The sequence below is a fragment of the Sceloporus occidentalis genome, unplaced genomic scaffold (genome assembly GCF_023333645.1).
Source record: "Sceloporus occidentalis isolate IW3139 unplaced genomic scaffold, rSceOcc1.0.p SCAF_3, whole genome shotgun sequence".
NCBI lineage: Eukaryota > Metazoa > Chordata > Lepidosauria > Squamata > Phrynosomatidae > Sceloporus > Sceloporus occidentalis.
The window spans coordinates 93,363,432-93,380,931 of NW_028316983.1; the positions used below are offsets into that span (position 1 = coordinate 93,363,432).

General features: G+C 39.5%; 1 protein-coding gene across 1 annotated transcript in view; it reads left to right on the plus strand.

The window, feature by feature from the left end:
- Positions 1-1,390: 1,390 nt before the first annotated feature.
- MSH4 (mutS homolog 4) overlaps positions 1,391-17,500 on the plus strand; it is a 61,703-nt gene continuing 45,593 nt past the window's right edge. The window contains exons 1-4 of the mRNA XM_089515467.1: positions 1,391-1,621; positions 5,900-6,064; positions 14,075-14,238; positions 16,819-16,929. Of these exons, the coding sequence (XP_089371593.1) occupies positions 1,405-1,621; positions 5,900-6,064; positions 14,075-14,238; positions 16,819-16,929 (657 nt within the window). The 5' untranslated portion in view covers positions 1,391-1,404. The remainder of the gene's footprint in view (positions 1,622-5,899; positions 6,065-14,074; positions 14,239-16,818; positions 16,930-17,500) is intronic.

Sequence of the window (17,500 nt, forward strand, 5' to 3'; positions counted from 1 at the left end):
ACAATATTTTGTTACCATCTTGGGAACCAAGTGATTCCCTTGTAATACTTCCACAACTGAGGCAGTATTTATCTCCATACTGAATCCCCAAAAATTTCTCTTTGTGGAGGTAGTACCCTCCAGGTCTATCAGCAAATCAAAGAAGATCCTAATGAGAAGATAGACTGGTCTGAACAAGATGTAAATGACTGCTCAAAGTCTCCATTCCAGTGTTGAATAATTAATCTGCCAACGCACATCCCTCTTCCCTTAATTATTTCATCCTTTTTGTTAGTAAATTTGATGGGAAGGCATGTCTATTTTATTCATGTCACCCAGTTAAAAAAACAATGGAAATATGAGATAAAATCTGCAATGATTAAATTGTTAGAGCTATGAGAAAATATTACAGCAACAGAAGACTAGTCAGATATGGGAGATGTTTGGCAACATGTCTGATGCTCTGCCATTCTCACATCCGAATAGTAGCGGCCCTGTGAACACAACCTGTCTCCTTCCTTTTAATATGCTCTAACTGACTTCACATCCCCAGCTCAGTACATCAGAATAGAGGGCAAAACTGGACAAAACACTGGCATAACTTAACAGGGTGGTCACATACTAATCTGTCCCACAGCACTCCATTGGGATGGATATAACAACATTGGCTTTTGAAGTGTTAGAGCTAAAGCCACCTTCAGCCAGAGCCCTGCCCTCCTGCATTTTGGGTATAATAATACTGATGGACTTAGGGTCTCCATAAATCAGAAACAATGCTATGGAATTCTGGGATTTGTCGTGGCATCTGACAGACTTTTTTTCATAGTCTTAAACCATGGCAGTTAAAGCGGTGTCAATTTGGATTATCCCTGCAGTTAGGATTCAATCTATAAAGCTAATGAAACACATTAAGGCATTACACTCTTGCAGTGCTGCTATGCCACTTTGACTGCTATGGCTGCCTCCTGTTGCATTGTGGGGTTTGTAGTCCCGCGAGGCCTAAGCGCTCTCTGGCTGAGAATTCTAAATGCCTCTCGTTAAAACTCCAAATCCCAGCATGCAACAGGAGGAAGCAGCTAGAGCAGTTAAAGTGGAACAGCAGCACCATAAGAGTGTAGTGCTGCAATGTAGAAAAACCCCATCCATCCGGGTCTGTGGAGCCCTGTGTTGATTAAACGGACTGAACTACTTCATATTATAGGGGTGTCCTATTTTGGGTTGCTCCCTGTGTGGGTTGTGTTTTTCTTGTTGTAAGAAGGGGAAGCTTCTTTATAAGCAAAGAAAACCAATAATGAACGGGCCCGTTTGTCTTTCCCGGGCTAATTTTTACAAAAATGGGGAGTTTTACAGAAATTAAGTAACCCCTGTATTGGTTGTGATGGTACAGCCCGCCCTGCTAAGTTGGGCCCCTCTGAGGTTGACAAAATGGCGGAGCATTCCGCCGCCTCGACTTCCTACTCGGGGCGCTGCTCGTCCTCCCCTTCGGCGGAGCAAAGGCCACGATACCAGTTCGGCCTCCAACAGACGCCGGGAAGCGCCGGCCCCACGTCCTCCTCCAACGACGAGGCTCTCCTTCCCCCTCAGAGAGGAGAAGGAGGCGAAGGCCTCAATGTCTCCGCCTTTCTCCCTTCGGGGCTGGAAGGTGGGCGAGGAGGAGGCACCCACACGGCAGGATTAAAGCGGTTCAATACCGCTTTAACTGTCATGGCTCCCGGCCCCCACGGAGTACTAGGGTTTGGAGTTTGCAGTGGCACCTGCAGAGCTCTCTGGGAGACCAGGCTGGATGCCTCACCAAACTACAGATCCCAGGACGAAGCAGTGTCAATCTGCTACAATGCTGTAGTTTTATTGTACCAAACTATAATTCCCAGAATTCCACAGGAGGGTGCCATGACAGTTAAAGCGGTGGCAATCTGTTACAATGCTTTAGTTTTATTTCACCAGACTACAAATCCCAGGGTTCCACAGGATGAACCCGTGACCATTAAAGCAGTGTCAATCTGCTACAATGCTTTAGTTTTATTTCATCAAACTACAAATCCCAAGGCTCCACAGGAGGGAGCCATGACAGTTAAAGCAATGTCAAACTTTTACAATGCCGTAGTTTTATTTCACCAAGCTACAAATCCCAGGACTTCACAGGAGGGAGTCGTGTCAGTTAAAGCAGTGTCAATCTGCTTTAAATGCTGTAGTTTTATTGCCCCAAAACTAGGAATCCCAGGATTCCACAGGAGGGAGCCCATGACAGTTAAAGTGATGTCAACTTGGTTTATTCCTGCACTGTGGCTACTTCTCTAGGGTGCATATACTGTACACTATAGAAACAACGCAGTTTGGCACCACATTAGCTGCCATGGCTCCATCCTACAGAATTCTGGGTTTGTAACTCTGTGAGTCACCAGCACTATTTGGCAGAGAAGCCTAAAACCTTGTAGAACTGCAAATCCCAGGATTCCATAGGATGGAATTGCAGTGCTTAAAGTGGAATCAAACTGCATTATTTGTACAGTGTAGCTGCACCCTAATTTCTCTACTCTGGGAGAGAGAAGAAGCACTCTGCTCAGCTCTTGAATATTAAAACCTTATTAATAGTTATGTTAGTAAACAATACCGTTCCCATTAATACCTGTTAATCCTGTCAACCTTGTGCCCATCTCATTGAGACCTGAATGATAATTCTTGAAGCCTGCATTTTTTATTAGGCTTCTTCAGATCGCTTTCTTTCTAGCACCTGCTATTGTGGGTCTGTTGATCTCAAAACAAACCTTGTTAAATCAATAGAAGTAAACGGTGCTGTGTTAAATTGGATTTTTAAACTTAATGAGCATGGTGCTCTGCTTGTCCTGCATCAATAAATGGGAATATACCACTTATAAAAGATAAGCTAGTGGCTCTTTCCTGCCTTGCACCCCACATTTGAAACAATCCCTCATGAGCTTTTGACAGCACATAAAAAGTTCAGAGACAAAAGTCACTGCATGCATTGAAACTCAAAGCATCGAGAAGACCAGATCACAATACTAAAGTCCTGAAAAGCGAACTATTTCACATTGACCATCTCCCACCGATCCTAAGGTTTCCAGTGTGCATATTATTTGTGCATCCGCATTGCAGAAATAATCCAGGCTGACAGCACTTTGACTGTGGAATTCAGGGAACTGTAGTTTTGTGAGACATTCAGCCTTCTGTGTCAAAGAGCTGTGGTGCCACAACAAACTACAATTCCCATAATCCTGTAGCATTGAGCCATGGCAGTTAAAATGGTGTCAAAGTTCATTAATTCTTCAGCACAGATGCAGCCTTAGGCTGCAATTCTCTATTGCGATTCTTAGGGAGAGGCGGGATATAAATAATTTTTAATTATTACTATTATTATTATTAATCCACTTTACAGAATCAAATGTAACTTACTAATGGATAAATGGATATAGGATTGTGTTACATAAATGTGTGGGGATTCTCTTTTGAGAAAACATGCATGGGATGTGATCAAAAAACAAATTATACTTTGCTAAATTGATGCACGTGTTACAGTTCTTCCTTCCCAGCATTCAAAGAAACTTTATCGCTCTTAGAGAACAGGCATCATTGCTCCAGAATTTCTGGACTGGAATACTAAATTAATGCATAAAGCAAGGCTATTGACAATTGGTACATATCTGTCCCTTAAAGATAAAATGAACAGAGAGGAGTGTATTCCAAATATTTCAAAACATGCACATCAGATTATTTTAAATCCTCAGCATGGGTTTTAGGGTATTTAGCCAAGAAGCATGGTGGCTTATTGTTTCATTGAAGTAACTGCATTCTGCCATTTTTCATACTTTCCCCCCTAGAATAAAGCCTTTTCTTCCTTGAAAATTGTATTTTCACTATTTATGATATCTTAAGACTTTTTTTTTTTTTAAAAAAAACCACTCATTTTTAGAAAATGAACTTTCTGAACATTTCAAATAAGTCAGTTGTACAGAGATTTAGGCTGCATTTGTATAATCATAGTTGAGTGAAAAGATACAGAATTGTGCTACCAGCAAATTACATATACTTTCTGCAGTTCTGTACAGTATTTCAAGGTATTAAGAGACCTGGATTATTTAATACATAAAATACCTCTTTTGTACTGGGATGAGGATTGTGCAACTCTCTTTATGTTGGATGGTAGCTCCCAGCAGACCTATCCAGTGTAGCTATGGTGAGGAATGCTGGGAGCTGGAGTATGAACACATCTTTGGTGCTGCACAATCCTCCTCACCCCCATTTTATGCTAAAATATAAGTAATATAGTTGGGGACATAAGACACAGAGAGACAGAGGGCATTATCTCTTTAGCTTTATAATTGTATTTATGTACAGTGGTCCCTCCACATTCACTGGGGTTATGGGCGAAGGACTCCTGGGAATGTGGAAAAGCCGCAAATAAAAACCACTATTTTTTATATCTAAGAAAACACCTCTTTAGGACTCTCCATGTCCTCCAGTGCAACGCTATGATCGACGTCTGCCAGAGGTTGATCATAGAATCATACTGGAGGACATACAAAGGCTTAGACTGTTTTCTCTAGAAACTTCTACATTCTCAACTCAATTGTCAATTTGTTGCTGAATTGCAATGGAAAATATTCCTAGAGAGAACATATGAATCAAAACTGCAAATCCTCAAAAGACAAAGCTGCAAATGTGGAGGACCAACTGTATTACAATCCTTGTAGTTATCTGAATTTGATAATGGGAATAAACCTCAATGAGCACTGTGGCATTTAACATCAGAATAAATATTCATAGGATTTCTGTGGCCAATAGAAAAGCAGTTTTTACATTTTAATGTTGAAAAGTAAAATGAGGATGAAAAAAGCAATAGAAAGATAGCAATACAGTGGGCCCTTCCCATATGCTGGGGATCCATTCCGGACACACACACACCCCTGCTTAAGGCAAAAATTGTGTATGCTTAAGCCCCATTGAAAACAACGAGGACATGCTCCCATGCGCGCCATGGAGCGTGCAGCATGGATGCGTGCACCATTGTTCCTGCCGCAGCTTGCCTTGTGCGTAAGGTTAAAGCCTAACTGCTATGGCGCACCTACGTATGGTGTGCGCACTATACATTAATGCAGAATAAAATATTTGGAATCTAGATTTATTTACAAAGATGAGCTTGTCTTTTATGGACTTTGACTACAATTTATGATACGTTGGATCCACTTGTCATAACTCAGTCCTATTGAAAGCTTAATGTAACTCGGGCTACATCCACATTGCAGAAATAATGCAGGTTGACAGCACTTTAACTGCCATGACTCAATGTTATGGGATTCTGGGAACTGTAGTTTGTTGTGGTACCAGAAATCTCTGCCAGAGAAGGCTAAGTGTTTCACCAAACTACAAAACCCAGAATTCCAGAGCATTGAGCAATGACAGTTAAAGGGGTGTCAACCTGGATTATTTCTGCAGTGTGGATGAAGCCACTGACCTCCTTGTTTCATAGGAATTAAGAATTCTTTTGGAGGACAGTAGGATAATGCAGATTTTCCTCTCTGCAAGCAAAAGGGGGGGAGGGGGTTGCCTGCATATCCTATTAAAATTAAGTGGAAATGTAACAGTCCTCCCCTTCTCTGAGGGGAGGATAAATAAGAAGAAACATTTGTAAAATAAATAAATAAATAAAAGACTAAGTAAAAGAGGAAGGGGTGTAAAAAGCTCATAGCTCTCAGACTAAGCAGGACTTTATAAATGGATATTCCTTTCCTCTTTCTTACCCCCTAGGATTCCTCTGTAAAACATGATTAATTTAGTTTGGATCCAGTTCACTGGCTTCATGATAGATTGTTACCGCTTTGTACTTAGTTCTGTGCTTTTGGAAAGAAAACATGCTATTGCTACATGCCACTTTAATATATATTTGTCTTTTTACATTTTTTAGATTCATACTTTGGAGACAAGAGTTCTTATGCAGAGAACATTAGTGCAGTGAATTTGACAAGCCCTTCTTCAACCAGAGGGCAAAACAATTCTTATGTCCGGAAAACACCTCTCTCATCTAGTAGAACAGGATATAGAAACTTGACTCCTTTCATGGGATATTCAGGTATAGTTGACTTAACCGCTGTTCTCTTTAAAATATAAATATTGGTATTGTATAGATAAATATTTGGACCCTGTGGGTTGGATCCCAACTTAGGTCCAAAACACACTGCAGAAATAATCCAGTTTGAGACTGCTTTTACTGCCCTGGCTTGGTACTAGGAATTCCGGGGAATTGTAGTCTATTGTGGCTCCAGAGCTCTCTGATGAAGAAGGCTAAATGTTTCACTGAACTACAGTTCCCAGAATTCCCTAGCATTGAGCCAGGCCAGTTAAAGTGGTCTCAAACTGGATGATTTCTGCAGTGTGTTTTGGACCTTAGTTGTACTTAGAGGTAGACCCACTGAAATCAATGAGACTTAACATATCACTAACTAAAATATAATTGATTTTAATGTGTCTTCTTTAAGTATGGTCAAGTTTGGTACCAACCCCATACTTGGTTTCATCATGTATTATTTTTTAATACAGGAACACACATACACACACACACACACACACACGTGACAGTTATGCAGAAAGACTGAGTTAAAGACCTCTGTTACAATGTATTGAAAAGAGTAAATCTATCGTCAAGACTAGTAAAGGGTTAGAGATGTATTATGTGTTTCTGTGATCAATATATTCAACAACTAACTGACATTATGTGCAACAAAAATTAATTTCTTTGTGTTGGATTGAATATTGGGACAGCACTGGCACAGACTCTTTAATATGCTCCACAATAACAACAATAATGATACTAAACAACAACAACAACAATAATATTTATTTATATTCTGCTTTTTCTCAAAGGAATCAAAGCGGATTACACTAATAAAATAACATACAATTTAAGAAATACAATTAAAAGCCCCAAAGCCCCCAGCCCTCCCCCCAAATTATAAAAATATTAATCAACCCCTAAAAAGAAATTAAACAAGAAAATTTAAAACATTCCAACACAGTAAAGTAAAAGAAAAATATTTTGGACAGATTTGGGCAAGAAATGGGTCATCTTATAAAGGAGAGGGACGAGACTTCGCAGATGCAATAAATCCATGATTTCTATTGTACCTTTTAGGGTCTATGTTGGGCAGTCATACAGAAATTTCTCTGCTGAGATGCTAACATATAAGAAGCAGCTCTGAAGGGTGCATATCAGCTTTCACTTTTGTAGTTCGCTACCATGTAACTTTTATTCTTCAGTTTGACCAGTGTTGGCTATACAGTATACTGTCACTGAACATTTACCTATCATAACTATATACTAATCTTATGTCTTTAAGCAGGGAATGGGAATCATGTGGCCCTCCAGATGTTGTTGCACTACAACTCCCAATATTCCTTGTCATTAGCCATGTTGACTAAGGCTGTTGGGAATTTTGGTTCAAGAATATCTGGAGGGCTACATGATTCCACCTTTATACCAAGAATTCATGCCTGTGTGGTTAGAAATTTACCACACATCACAGACGATGCTTTGGGTAATCCCAAGGTTTGCAGAAGCACCCACAAAAATAGATTTCTTGGAAAAAATACTGTAAAGGAGAAGAACAAAAGAACAGACCAGTAAGGAATGAGTACACCCATTGTCCATGGAATGCTAACTTTTTACTGCAGAGATGGGAAAGTGGTGGACCAGAAGTTACTGAACTCAACCTGTACTCTGATCAGTGAGCATGGCTAATGGACAACAATGTCCTATGAGGAAAGATGTCTAGATGTTTCCTTCCCTGGAGAGGGCAGTGGAGTATAATGACTGGAAAAGGAGAGGCATCACATCGATATTCCATATTTATAGAGATCAATGTCATTCTTTGAATGAGTCATGTTTTGGTTCATACTAAGGAGATAATCTTAACCATCCAAAGGATGGCATGGAGAACTGTCCATAGCAATGAATGGAGAAATATAAATTTTAACGTAGCTGATAGTGGGCAACAGTGTGTGCATCCTTCCCCTAAGGTAGTGAGTGCTGAGCATACTCATTCGGCATGAAACACTGACTGAGGTGTTGGGCCAGAGATGAGAGGGGAATGCAACAGAGTGCTTGGAACTATGAACAAAAGCAGTCCTCTCTGTAACATTTTGTTTGCTATAATTCTGAAGTTCAGAAGGAAGTGTCAGTCCTTTCATGGTCAAAATATCACAATCCATACTTCGGAAGAGGACAGTGTAGCTTCAAGGGCAGGGATATCACATGATTTACAGAAGCAACAAATACTTGGAGGGGAAAGTCCTGAAGGGGAAGGATAACTCAGAAATGGTCAAGTGAGAGTTCAGTGTACTTAGTGGAAATGCAATGCTAGTTGATGGGAAGAGGGGTAGGAGAATGAATTGGACTATCATGGATGATGGCACATCTTACAGGAAGTGTGTACAGTGTGTTTATACAGAGGAATTTTGTTGCAAGACCTGCTTGACACAGAATCATTCTTTATTGCTCTCTTTCACAGTATATGCATGTCTCTGCTGCTTGCTTTTGATTGATTGCTTTTTACATCTATGTACATCTAGAGCAAGCTTCTGACATATTCACTTTCTTACAAGTTTGGATATTTATTAGATATTTATTAGATAGATAGATAGATAGATAGATAGATAGATAGATAGATAGATAAGCACCTCATACACCTCTGATTCTTCCCTTCTACATGTGACTGTAGTACGAGTGTTACAGTGGTATGGCTGTGCTTTCCTATTGACAACGGTAATTAAGATGTATAGGTAAGTGCTGGACTCTGTTTTGAAATAACTGTATAACATTCACTTTCTAATTAAAGAAAGTGAATTCTACAGATTTCTAATGATACAGACTTAATATGTGTAGGGAGGCTTGAAAACAGAAACATTTAAAAGAGATATTATTTAATAGTGAAATGTGCTGTGGAATTTACATATTTCTGTTATGAAGGCCTTTAAAACACACACATATAGAGGGAGAAATAATGTACTTATGTAGTATGTTTGGGAGTCTTAGCATATGTAAAAATTTCCTTAAGGCAGATATACATCGTCTTGGAGATAGCTAGCAGGTATTACACCAGAATTATTAAAGGTTTATGTAGTGTTTCAGTGATACCCTCTTGCCTTTAACATTGGTAAAGTTGTTCAAATGGACAGTAGAGGGCAGTGTAAAATTATATTAGAATGTTTGACTTGAAATGTGAAAAGCTAGTAAAACAGACTATAGTTATTAAACTAAAAAGCTATTTCAGCGTGTTATGATTTAAAATATACCCTGTCAAGCTAAGTTGTTCTAAGGAAATAAAATAATAAATTAATTATCAGAAATACAAGGAAAAGGAGTCTTTAGTTTTGAATACGTTACCAATGGATTGTGTATGAAAAAGCTTTGATCCAAAAGTGTTTAGCATGAGCAGAAAGGCTGTCTACCGGGGGGGGGGGGGGGGGAGTCCATAGTATTTACCCTCTGTGCTACATCAGTTTGTAAATTAAAAGTAAAAAAAGATAATAACATAGATCACTGTTTTTGTTAATTTATAAAAAGTTCAAGGGAAGAAACTTTTTCAGCCCTTCCTCTTTCCAGCACCCCTTTCTAACCCCTAAAACCAAAGTCCCATCTAGTCTAGCACCCTCTCATCCTGGGTACAAGGAAAACAGTCTTAGCTGCTTTTGTTTCCAAGCAACTGATACAGTCAGCCCCCAGTATCCATGGGGATCCTTTCCGGACAAACACACCTCGCCACAGACACCAAAATCTGTGAATTCTCAACTTCCATTGTCCCCAATGGCGATGTGTGCATGTGGCCATGCTGCCATTAGAGACAACGGAACTTCAATGGTGGGACGTGACTGCACTGCCATTAGGGACAGTACGGCCACATTAGGGAGAACAGGACTTAATGGCCCTATTGGGACAATGGGGGCTTGCCATTGGGGACAACGGGGGCTTGCTGTCCATGGATATTTGAATCAGCGGATGACAAGTCTGTGGATACTGAGTACTGACTGTATTTGAACCATACCATTTCTGATCCTGGAGGTAGCATACAATCATTATGACTGGCAGCCATTTTCAATAGTCTTGTTTTCAGTGTGTGTGTGCCTTCACGTTGCCTGTTGACTTATGGTGACCCCATTTCATAGAATTTTTATAGACAAGCAATACACAGAGATGGTTTTGCTAGTTCCTTCCTCTGAAATATGGCCTACAGCACCTGCTATTCATTGACAATCTCCCATCCAAGTAATATAGCAATAGCAAGTACATTTCTATACCACTTATCAATGCACTTAAGCACTCCCTAAGCACTTTACAATGTGTAAGGTAATTGCCTACAACTAGCTGGGTACTCATTTTAGCAACCTATGGAAGGATGCAAGGCTGAGTGGACCCTGGAGCCCTGCCTGAGATTGAACTCACCATCTTGTGGCTGTGAATGGCTGCAGAACTGGCAATTAACCACTGCACCACTATGGCTACTTACTAGCCAGAGCTGACCCTGATTAGCTTCCAAGGTTGGGTGGATTCTGGTACCTTTATATCCTGCCCTCAATTTGTTGTTGTTGTGTGCCTTCAAGTCATTTCTTACTTAGGGTGACACTAAGACAAACCTCTCATGGGGTTTTCATAGCAGGATTTGTTCAGAGTGGAGTTGTTCACAGTAGGTTTCCATGGCTGAGTGGGGATTTGAACCCTGGTCTCCACAGTCAAAGTCCAACATTCAGACCATTACACCATTCTGGCTGTCCTTATCCCCAATACATTTGTCTAATTCATCTTTGCTGTTATTACATCCTGTGTAAAAATACATTCATCCCTCCATATTTGCGGATTTGATTATTCATGGATTTGATTAATATGTTCTCTCTAGGAATATCTAGGTCCTCCAGTGCAACACTATGATGAACCTTAACTAAAAGTTGCACTGAAAGACTTTGAGATTCCTAGAGAGAATACTCTACTAGGCATTTGTAGCTCCTCCAGTGCAGTTCTGTGGTTTGACGTTGACCACAGAGTTGCACTGGAGGACCTAGAAATTCCTAGAGAAGTGTCCTCTCAGGTAAAAAGATGGTGTTTTTGTTATTTGCAGTTTTTCCATATTCACGGGGGTCTTGTGCCCCTAACCCTAGCGAATATGGAGGGACACGTGTAATTTTTGGTTTTACAATATACGATATGTGAGATGGTGCAGAAGGACTACTTGAGCAGTGGGGATCCAAATCCCAGTGCTCTATATGTGTAAATACATAGTGATATTGTGACTGCAAAGTTTTAAGCACTTAACAATATTCTGATGAAAGTAGCGGAAGGATGAATAAAAGGGAAAGTTGACATTGATGAAGATGTTGACTGCTGGAATAGTGAGCTTGACTGAGAAATAAAAAAGAAAGATTGATGAAGATGTTACTTTCTATATTAATATTTGATTTAAAAGATTGATGAATTCTCTAATGTCATAATCATGTAGACAGTTTTTAAAGTAAAAGAACAACAACAGAGTGATATTTTGACTGGTTAGGGATTCATCACTAACATCCATATAGTATGCAGTTGTATCATTTTAAGCATTGTGCTTCTGCTTTAAGACTCAGTGTTCTGACAGATACAGTGGGCATATGAACCACATGCATATAATTTTTAAAATCAGTTTGTTTACCTTATGTTATTTTATACTGAAAACAGTCATCTTGATATTTTGTGACAGTTCTGAAAATTCCGCATTATTCAGTTTTTGTTGGAAATTCAGTATTAGAGGAAATTATGATTAGAAAGCAAGCAGTTCTGTTGTAGAGAATTCTGTTTTTCTATCACACTTGCAGTTTAAATCCATTTTGATAAGAACAGGAGTTGGTAGAAGGTGAATGTGGAGCTACTGATAGAATTCAGTGTGGTTTGCTATAGATTAAAAGCATTGAACTATTAAGAAAAGCATAAATGAAATGACTATCCTCCCACCCTAAATTGTTGTTGTTGAAATGAAGAGTGCTTGGAGTAACTAGGAAGGGTTGTATGGAAGGTCTATGGACTGTGCTCAGTTTTAGCACTGAGAACCAGTTGTTGGGCTCAGAGCTAATTCCAAATGTATATCTGTTGGGCTGGTGTCTCTCAGGTGCTGAGGAGACAGACAGGATACCATGGGCCAATCCTGTGGTATCCTGTCCCTGGTTGTGACTGGGTCAGCCCCTCGGCTGGCATGCCCCTTATCAGCCACTGCCATCATGTCTTTCTTGAAGGCTCCCATTGCAGCTCGTAAGGGCAGAAACAAGGCAATTGGCTACACCCATGTAGTTAGGTGCCCCCATCTGATGTCACAGACCATGGCAGTGGAAGAGGGAAGGGGCCCACAGCACTGTGTGGTGTGCCAGCTGTCACTGCACGGTTTTGAAGCAACTCAGTGGCAAGCGCTGGTCTTTTTACCCCATGCTAAGGTCGCTTTGGGCCAGAATTGGTCCAGGATTAGCATCCAAACTGGATTAGCCTCCAGACTACTTTATCTTGGCCTGAAGCTATTGACTTGTGTCATCTGTACAGGATAGCACGAGGCCAGGGAGAACAAGGGCCTTTTCACCCATGCATATAGGCCCTCACATTTCTAGTAAAACAAGAACAACAGCAGCAGCAACAACAATAATGCAACTACAGCAAGCCTTCTTCCCACCCCCTTTTTTGGTGGTGGTGGTGGGGAATAACATCTCAAAGTTACTTTGATTTTTTTTGTATCATTCTTGGGCAATGCCACATTGTTGTCTTTCCATGACAAAACTGTACTGGAAAGAAAATGAGTACTGTCTCATTCCAAGATCAAAACTGCTGTTAGGTGTAGGACTTGGACTCTGCATGGATGCAGAAGGAAAGATGGCTTTCTAGTGTGTTTTCTGTTTTACTTATAGGTCTCATTATAATGGCTCATGGGATTCAGCTGTTAGTGGGCATAACTAGCCTGGCGAATTGAGGACTGCAGTGCAGAATGCTATTTTGTAGGAAGTTATTCCTGTTAGATGTGCATTTAATAATTTGCAACTAGTGGAAACAGTTTTGAGAAATGCCTTTACAAATTTTATAAACCAAAATATGAGTGGGTTTTGAACAGAGACAATTAGTTCTTTCAGTAGTTGCAACTGAGTGTTAAACTTGGCCAAAATGTCATGGTGTGCATTTGGAATTTCCCAAAGCACAAAGGTATGATTTTTTCCTAAAACAGATTAAAACATTTCTTATTATAAGATAAATTACAAAATGTTGACATTATGGAATAGGTTTTGATAGAAGGCTTAAGATTGCTTTCTGTAATTAATATTGAAATTTTATCAGTGATTTTTTTTTTAAAAAAATGAGTGCATTCAGATAGGAGTTTATCACACGGGAGGAATTTCTCTTAATTTCGAATGAAAAGAAAATGGGGCCAGAATGCATTCACGTGAATTTGCTACTTCAGCGAATTTACGTGAATTCGAATTGTGTTCGAACTGACTTCCCATTGCCCAAAAATAACTTGCCATTGCCCGAAATTGCGTGTGGTAGTCTATCACGCAATAACGTGAAACCCCATGATTGTGTTCGGACTGACTTCCCATTGCCCAAAATTGCATGTGGTAGTCTATCACACAATAACATTAAACCCCATGATTGCGTTCGGATTGCCATTGGATTATACTTCCAATTTCCCTTGTCTGTTAAACTCCATAGTGATTTGTCTTTAAGTTGCCACAAGATTTTATTTTATATTGAAATAAGTAACATAAATGTTACTCTGAAAATAAACATAATTGATTAAACAATAAATATGCTTACTCAAAATGTTGTTTACTTACATTTATCTTTGTTCAAAACAGTTGGTTTGACATAATTACATATATACATATTTGCTTTCCATATGAAGACAATTGATCAGTGATTTTTCTCATTTTAAATTATTTTAGAATTTTCAAAGTTGGATATACTGGGACAGTATGTATCATAAACATCAGAAAGTGTCATAAATACATTAATTTGGCATTAATTCTTGCAGAATTTGCATCAAAGCAGTATTTGGTAGAATTCTAAAAATATCTGGCTGTTCTACAGTTACATCATCTTCAGCAGTCTCCACCCACAGTGTTGCATCAGTTATTGTTGCTGTAATAGAAGGACGAGGCCTTGCTAGAGGTGAAGTGGGAATGGCAAGTATTGACTTAAAAAATCCCGAAGTTGTGCTATCCCAGTTTGCAGACAATACAACTTATGCCAAGGTAAATTCGAATATTCCTTCTTACTGTATGCTTTCTTTAAATTCCCTTAAAAGTAAAGAAAGTATGTGCCTTCAAATCACCTGTCAACATATGGTAACCCAATGAATTTCATAGGGTTATATTTCACTGAAGTAAAAAGGAAGTGTGAAATTGTAGCCTTAATTCCTATGGATTGCATTAGTATTTTAAGTTTATCTGATTATTTTTCAGCTACATTATAATTAGTCCTACCTAAGAAGCAAAGTAAAAATATTTTAGGTTTTCCAGTTGATGCTTTGTTAGAGAGCGTAGGGATCTAGAGGGAGGAGGAAGTCAGAAAGCAAAACCTTCATGTCCTCAGAATCTCAGAGCAGTAAGTCTGAAAATTGCCAACACCCAGCAGCTGGAGTATTTCAAAGAAGATTAAGGAGAATTAAAATGGGAGAGAAAAAGCCCTCCCATTTTAATCTCTTTATTTATCTGTTTCTTCATGTATATCCCTCTTTTCTAATGAGTTCAAAGGGCTTCTCCAGACCTGGCCAAAAGCCTTGGGATTTGATGGGAGTTATAATTGTACTTACTGATTTCTTCCGATATCCCTACAATATTCTTCCTGTCCTTTTTTCTTTACATTTCTGGCATTTGCCATAACATTCTATTCCCATTGCAGGATATACATAGTTTTCCCTTTTCTTGCAGGTTCCAGTACACACTGAAGTAAATATCTGACATCAGTATCAATTTCCTGTTAGGGATGATGGGAGTTGCAGCTCTTCTCCTGGCTTTCACTCTCACCCCCTGGTTAGCGGAAGAACAATCAGCTTGACCAGTAGCTCTGAGAATTGGCTGAAGATGTCTTCCAATCTTCTCTGGAATCTGCTGGTTCTTGTTCTGCTCTCAAGACACCAGTCAACACAGTAGTCTTCTTTAAAGATCTACTTTTATTCTAATATATACACTATGCACAAAACAATTCACTACTCACAAAACCCACACTACTATACTCCTTAACACCCACAAAAAGTATTGCCATACATTGTTGCTTATATAGACATTTGTCTCTCTATTCATTATACAGTTGCCACCTCCTGGGCGTGTACATACATTATGACTGACATACAATACTTGGCTCAATCTAGACCTCACATTGCATCATACATTACTGTCCACTCAATGACTTTCAGGTGATATCAATTTGCACCTTTTCACTTTGTCCTTGCCACATATGTCCTTGGCTTTTAGGACCTTCTAATTACATTATATGCAACACCTATGTGACATTTCAATTGCTTTTGCTTTGTCATGTTACTTTCAAATACATCCATATACATATTATATTTCTTGTGACTATATATCCCATGTGGCTTTTTCCTGACATTTCCTTTCTCCCTTCTACTGTATTTTTGGGCTGTCTCACTGATGGCATTTTTAAAGGGTGTGTGTGACATCTTTCATGGAGATTTTCTGCTGACTTTTGTTCCCCATTACATTTTTAGTTATCAGATGAAATGTTTCTCTCTTCCTACTAATAGTTACAGTTTTAGGGGTATAGCCTTATATCACTTTAGCTTTATGGCTCTGAAGATGCTAGCCACAGATGCTGGCGAAACATCAGAAATAAACTCTTCTAGAACATGGCCACATAGCCCGAAAAACCCACAAAAAACTATTTATGGCTATATATTTTTTAAAAATAGATGAAAGGACAGGGGACGTGGAGACTTGAGGAAGACCATATAAGGAGAAGGTGTTGGATTCATGGAGAGAATGGTGGGAAGCCAGACCCACATCACAGCCAAATCACACTTGAAGAGAGAGAAAATAGTAATTGAAAAGATGCATGTAGGTGTACTGCTACAACTAGTGACAAACCAGGGTAAAAACTCAGTATATTTAGAGGACAACTGAATGTGGGTGTGAAAACAACTATTACAAGCTGTGAAATATTGAAAGAGTGTTCTGACATCCCATCTTGGGAGAAAGGCAGGATATACATTTGGTAAATTAATCAAATTTCCAGAATGATTGGATAGTCATGAGGAGCCCAAACTGGTATATATGCTTCTCTTCCCCTCCACTTTATTATCCCAACAACAAATCTGTGAAATAGGTCAAGCTGAGAGGGAGCCCGATGTCTCCATTTTCTTTGAAGCCTGTGGTGTCTACTTTTTATGCTCTGGAAGAGGATGAAGGGAGCTGAATGTATATGCCATTGGTGGACCTGAGTGAAGCCTGATGTTGTGCCTGACTCCTTTATCAGTAATCAAGCTGAATGGCTGAGTGCTGACAGCTTGCAAAAACTAAGCAGGTTCTTGAGCAAAAAGGGAGGAGTCAATGGAAAGGACATGGCAGCTACCTGCTGTGCCAGACCACACTCCCTCCCTGCAAGGAGCTGCATAGGTAAGTCTGTGGACAATATTTGCTCCCCTTGTGCCAAGTGTAAACCCTTATGGGCAGAGATTTCTGTTTATTACACTGCAAAGAGATAGGCATATTGATGGAATTACATAAATTAATCATGATGGTGACCACAAAAACTTGATGTGCTTTTATCATTATTCAAATAAATCTCTTTATTAACCATGTTTCATTTATTTCTAGGTTATCACTAAACTCAGAATTTTAACACCATTAGAAATAATAATGTCAAATACTGCATGTGATACAGGAAATGCAACAAAACTGTTCAGCTTGATAACAGAAAATTTCAAGGTAATCTTGAATTCAGTTATTTGACATTTAAAAAAAACACCACCCAATAGTTCACATATATATTTGGTCAAGGATACATATAAGTCATGTCTCAGATCCTTAGAGAAGGATGCTACATCAATGTTTTGTGGGATGTCCATGAAATTGAAGTAAAAAGTGGTGCATAAAAACATCTACAGAAAAATATTTGAAGATCTGTCAGAGAGCGATGTATAGGAAACTACGGCGGGATACAGACGGGCAAAAAGGGGTGTATTCATGACATCATGAAGGTGGAGCCTTCAGACGGGCCTTACCTGAATGCCGCCATGAACACGCCCCCTGCACGCCCCAAGCGGGAAGAGGCGGCATTAAAAAGGTGCTGCTTTTCTCCGCTTCTTTTCCGTTTGATGCGCAGCTGCGCAGCTCTGTATGTAAGCTGCTACACCAGTACGTCAGAATTGCTATGCCGCTAATTTAAGTTGCCCATTTAAAAGCTCCGTGTCTGCTGCGTCGCATAATGAGTCGGGGTCCTGGAACATGCACAGTTTGCAGTCAGGCTTTAATTGCAGTGTCAGCTGCCATGCAGGTG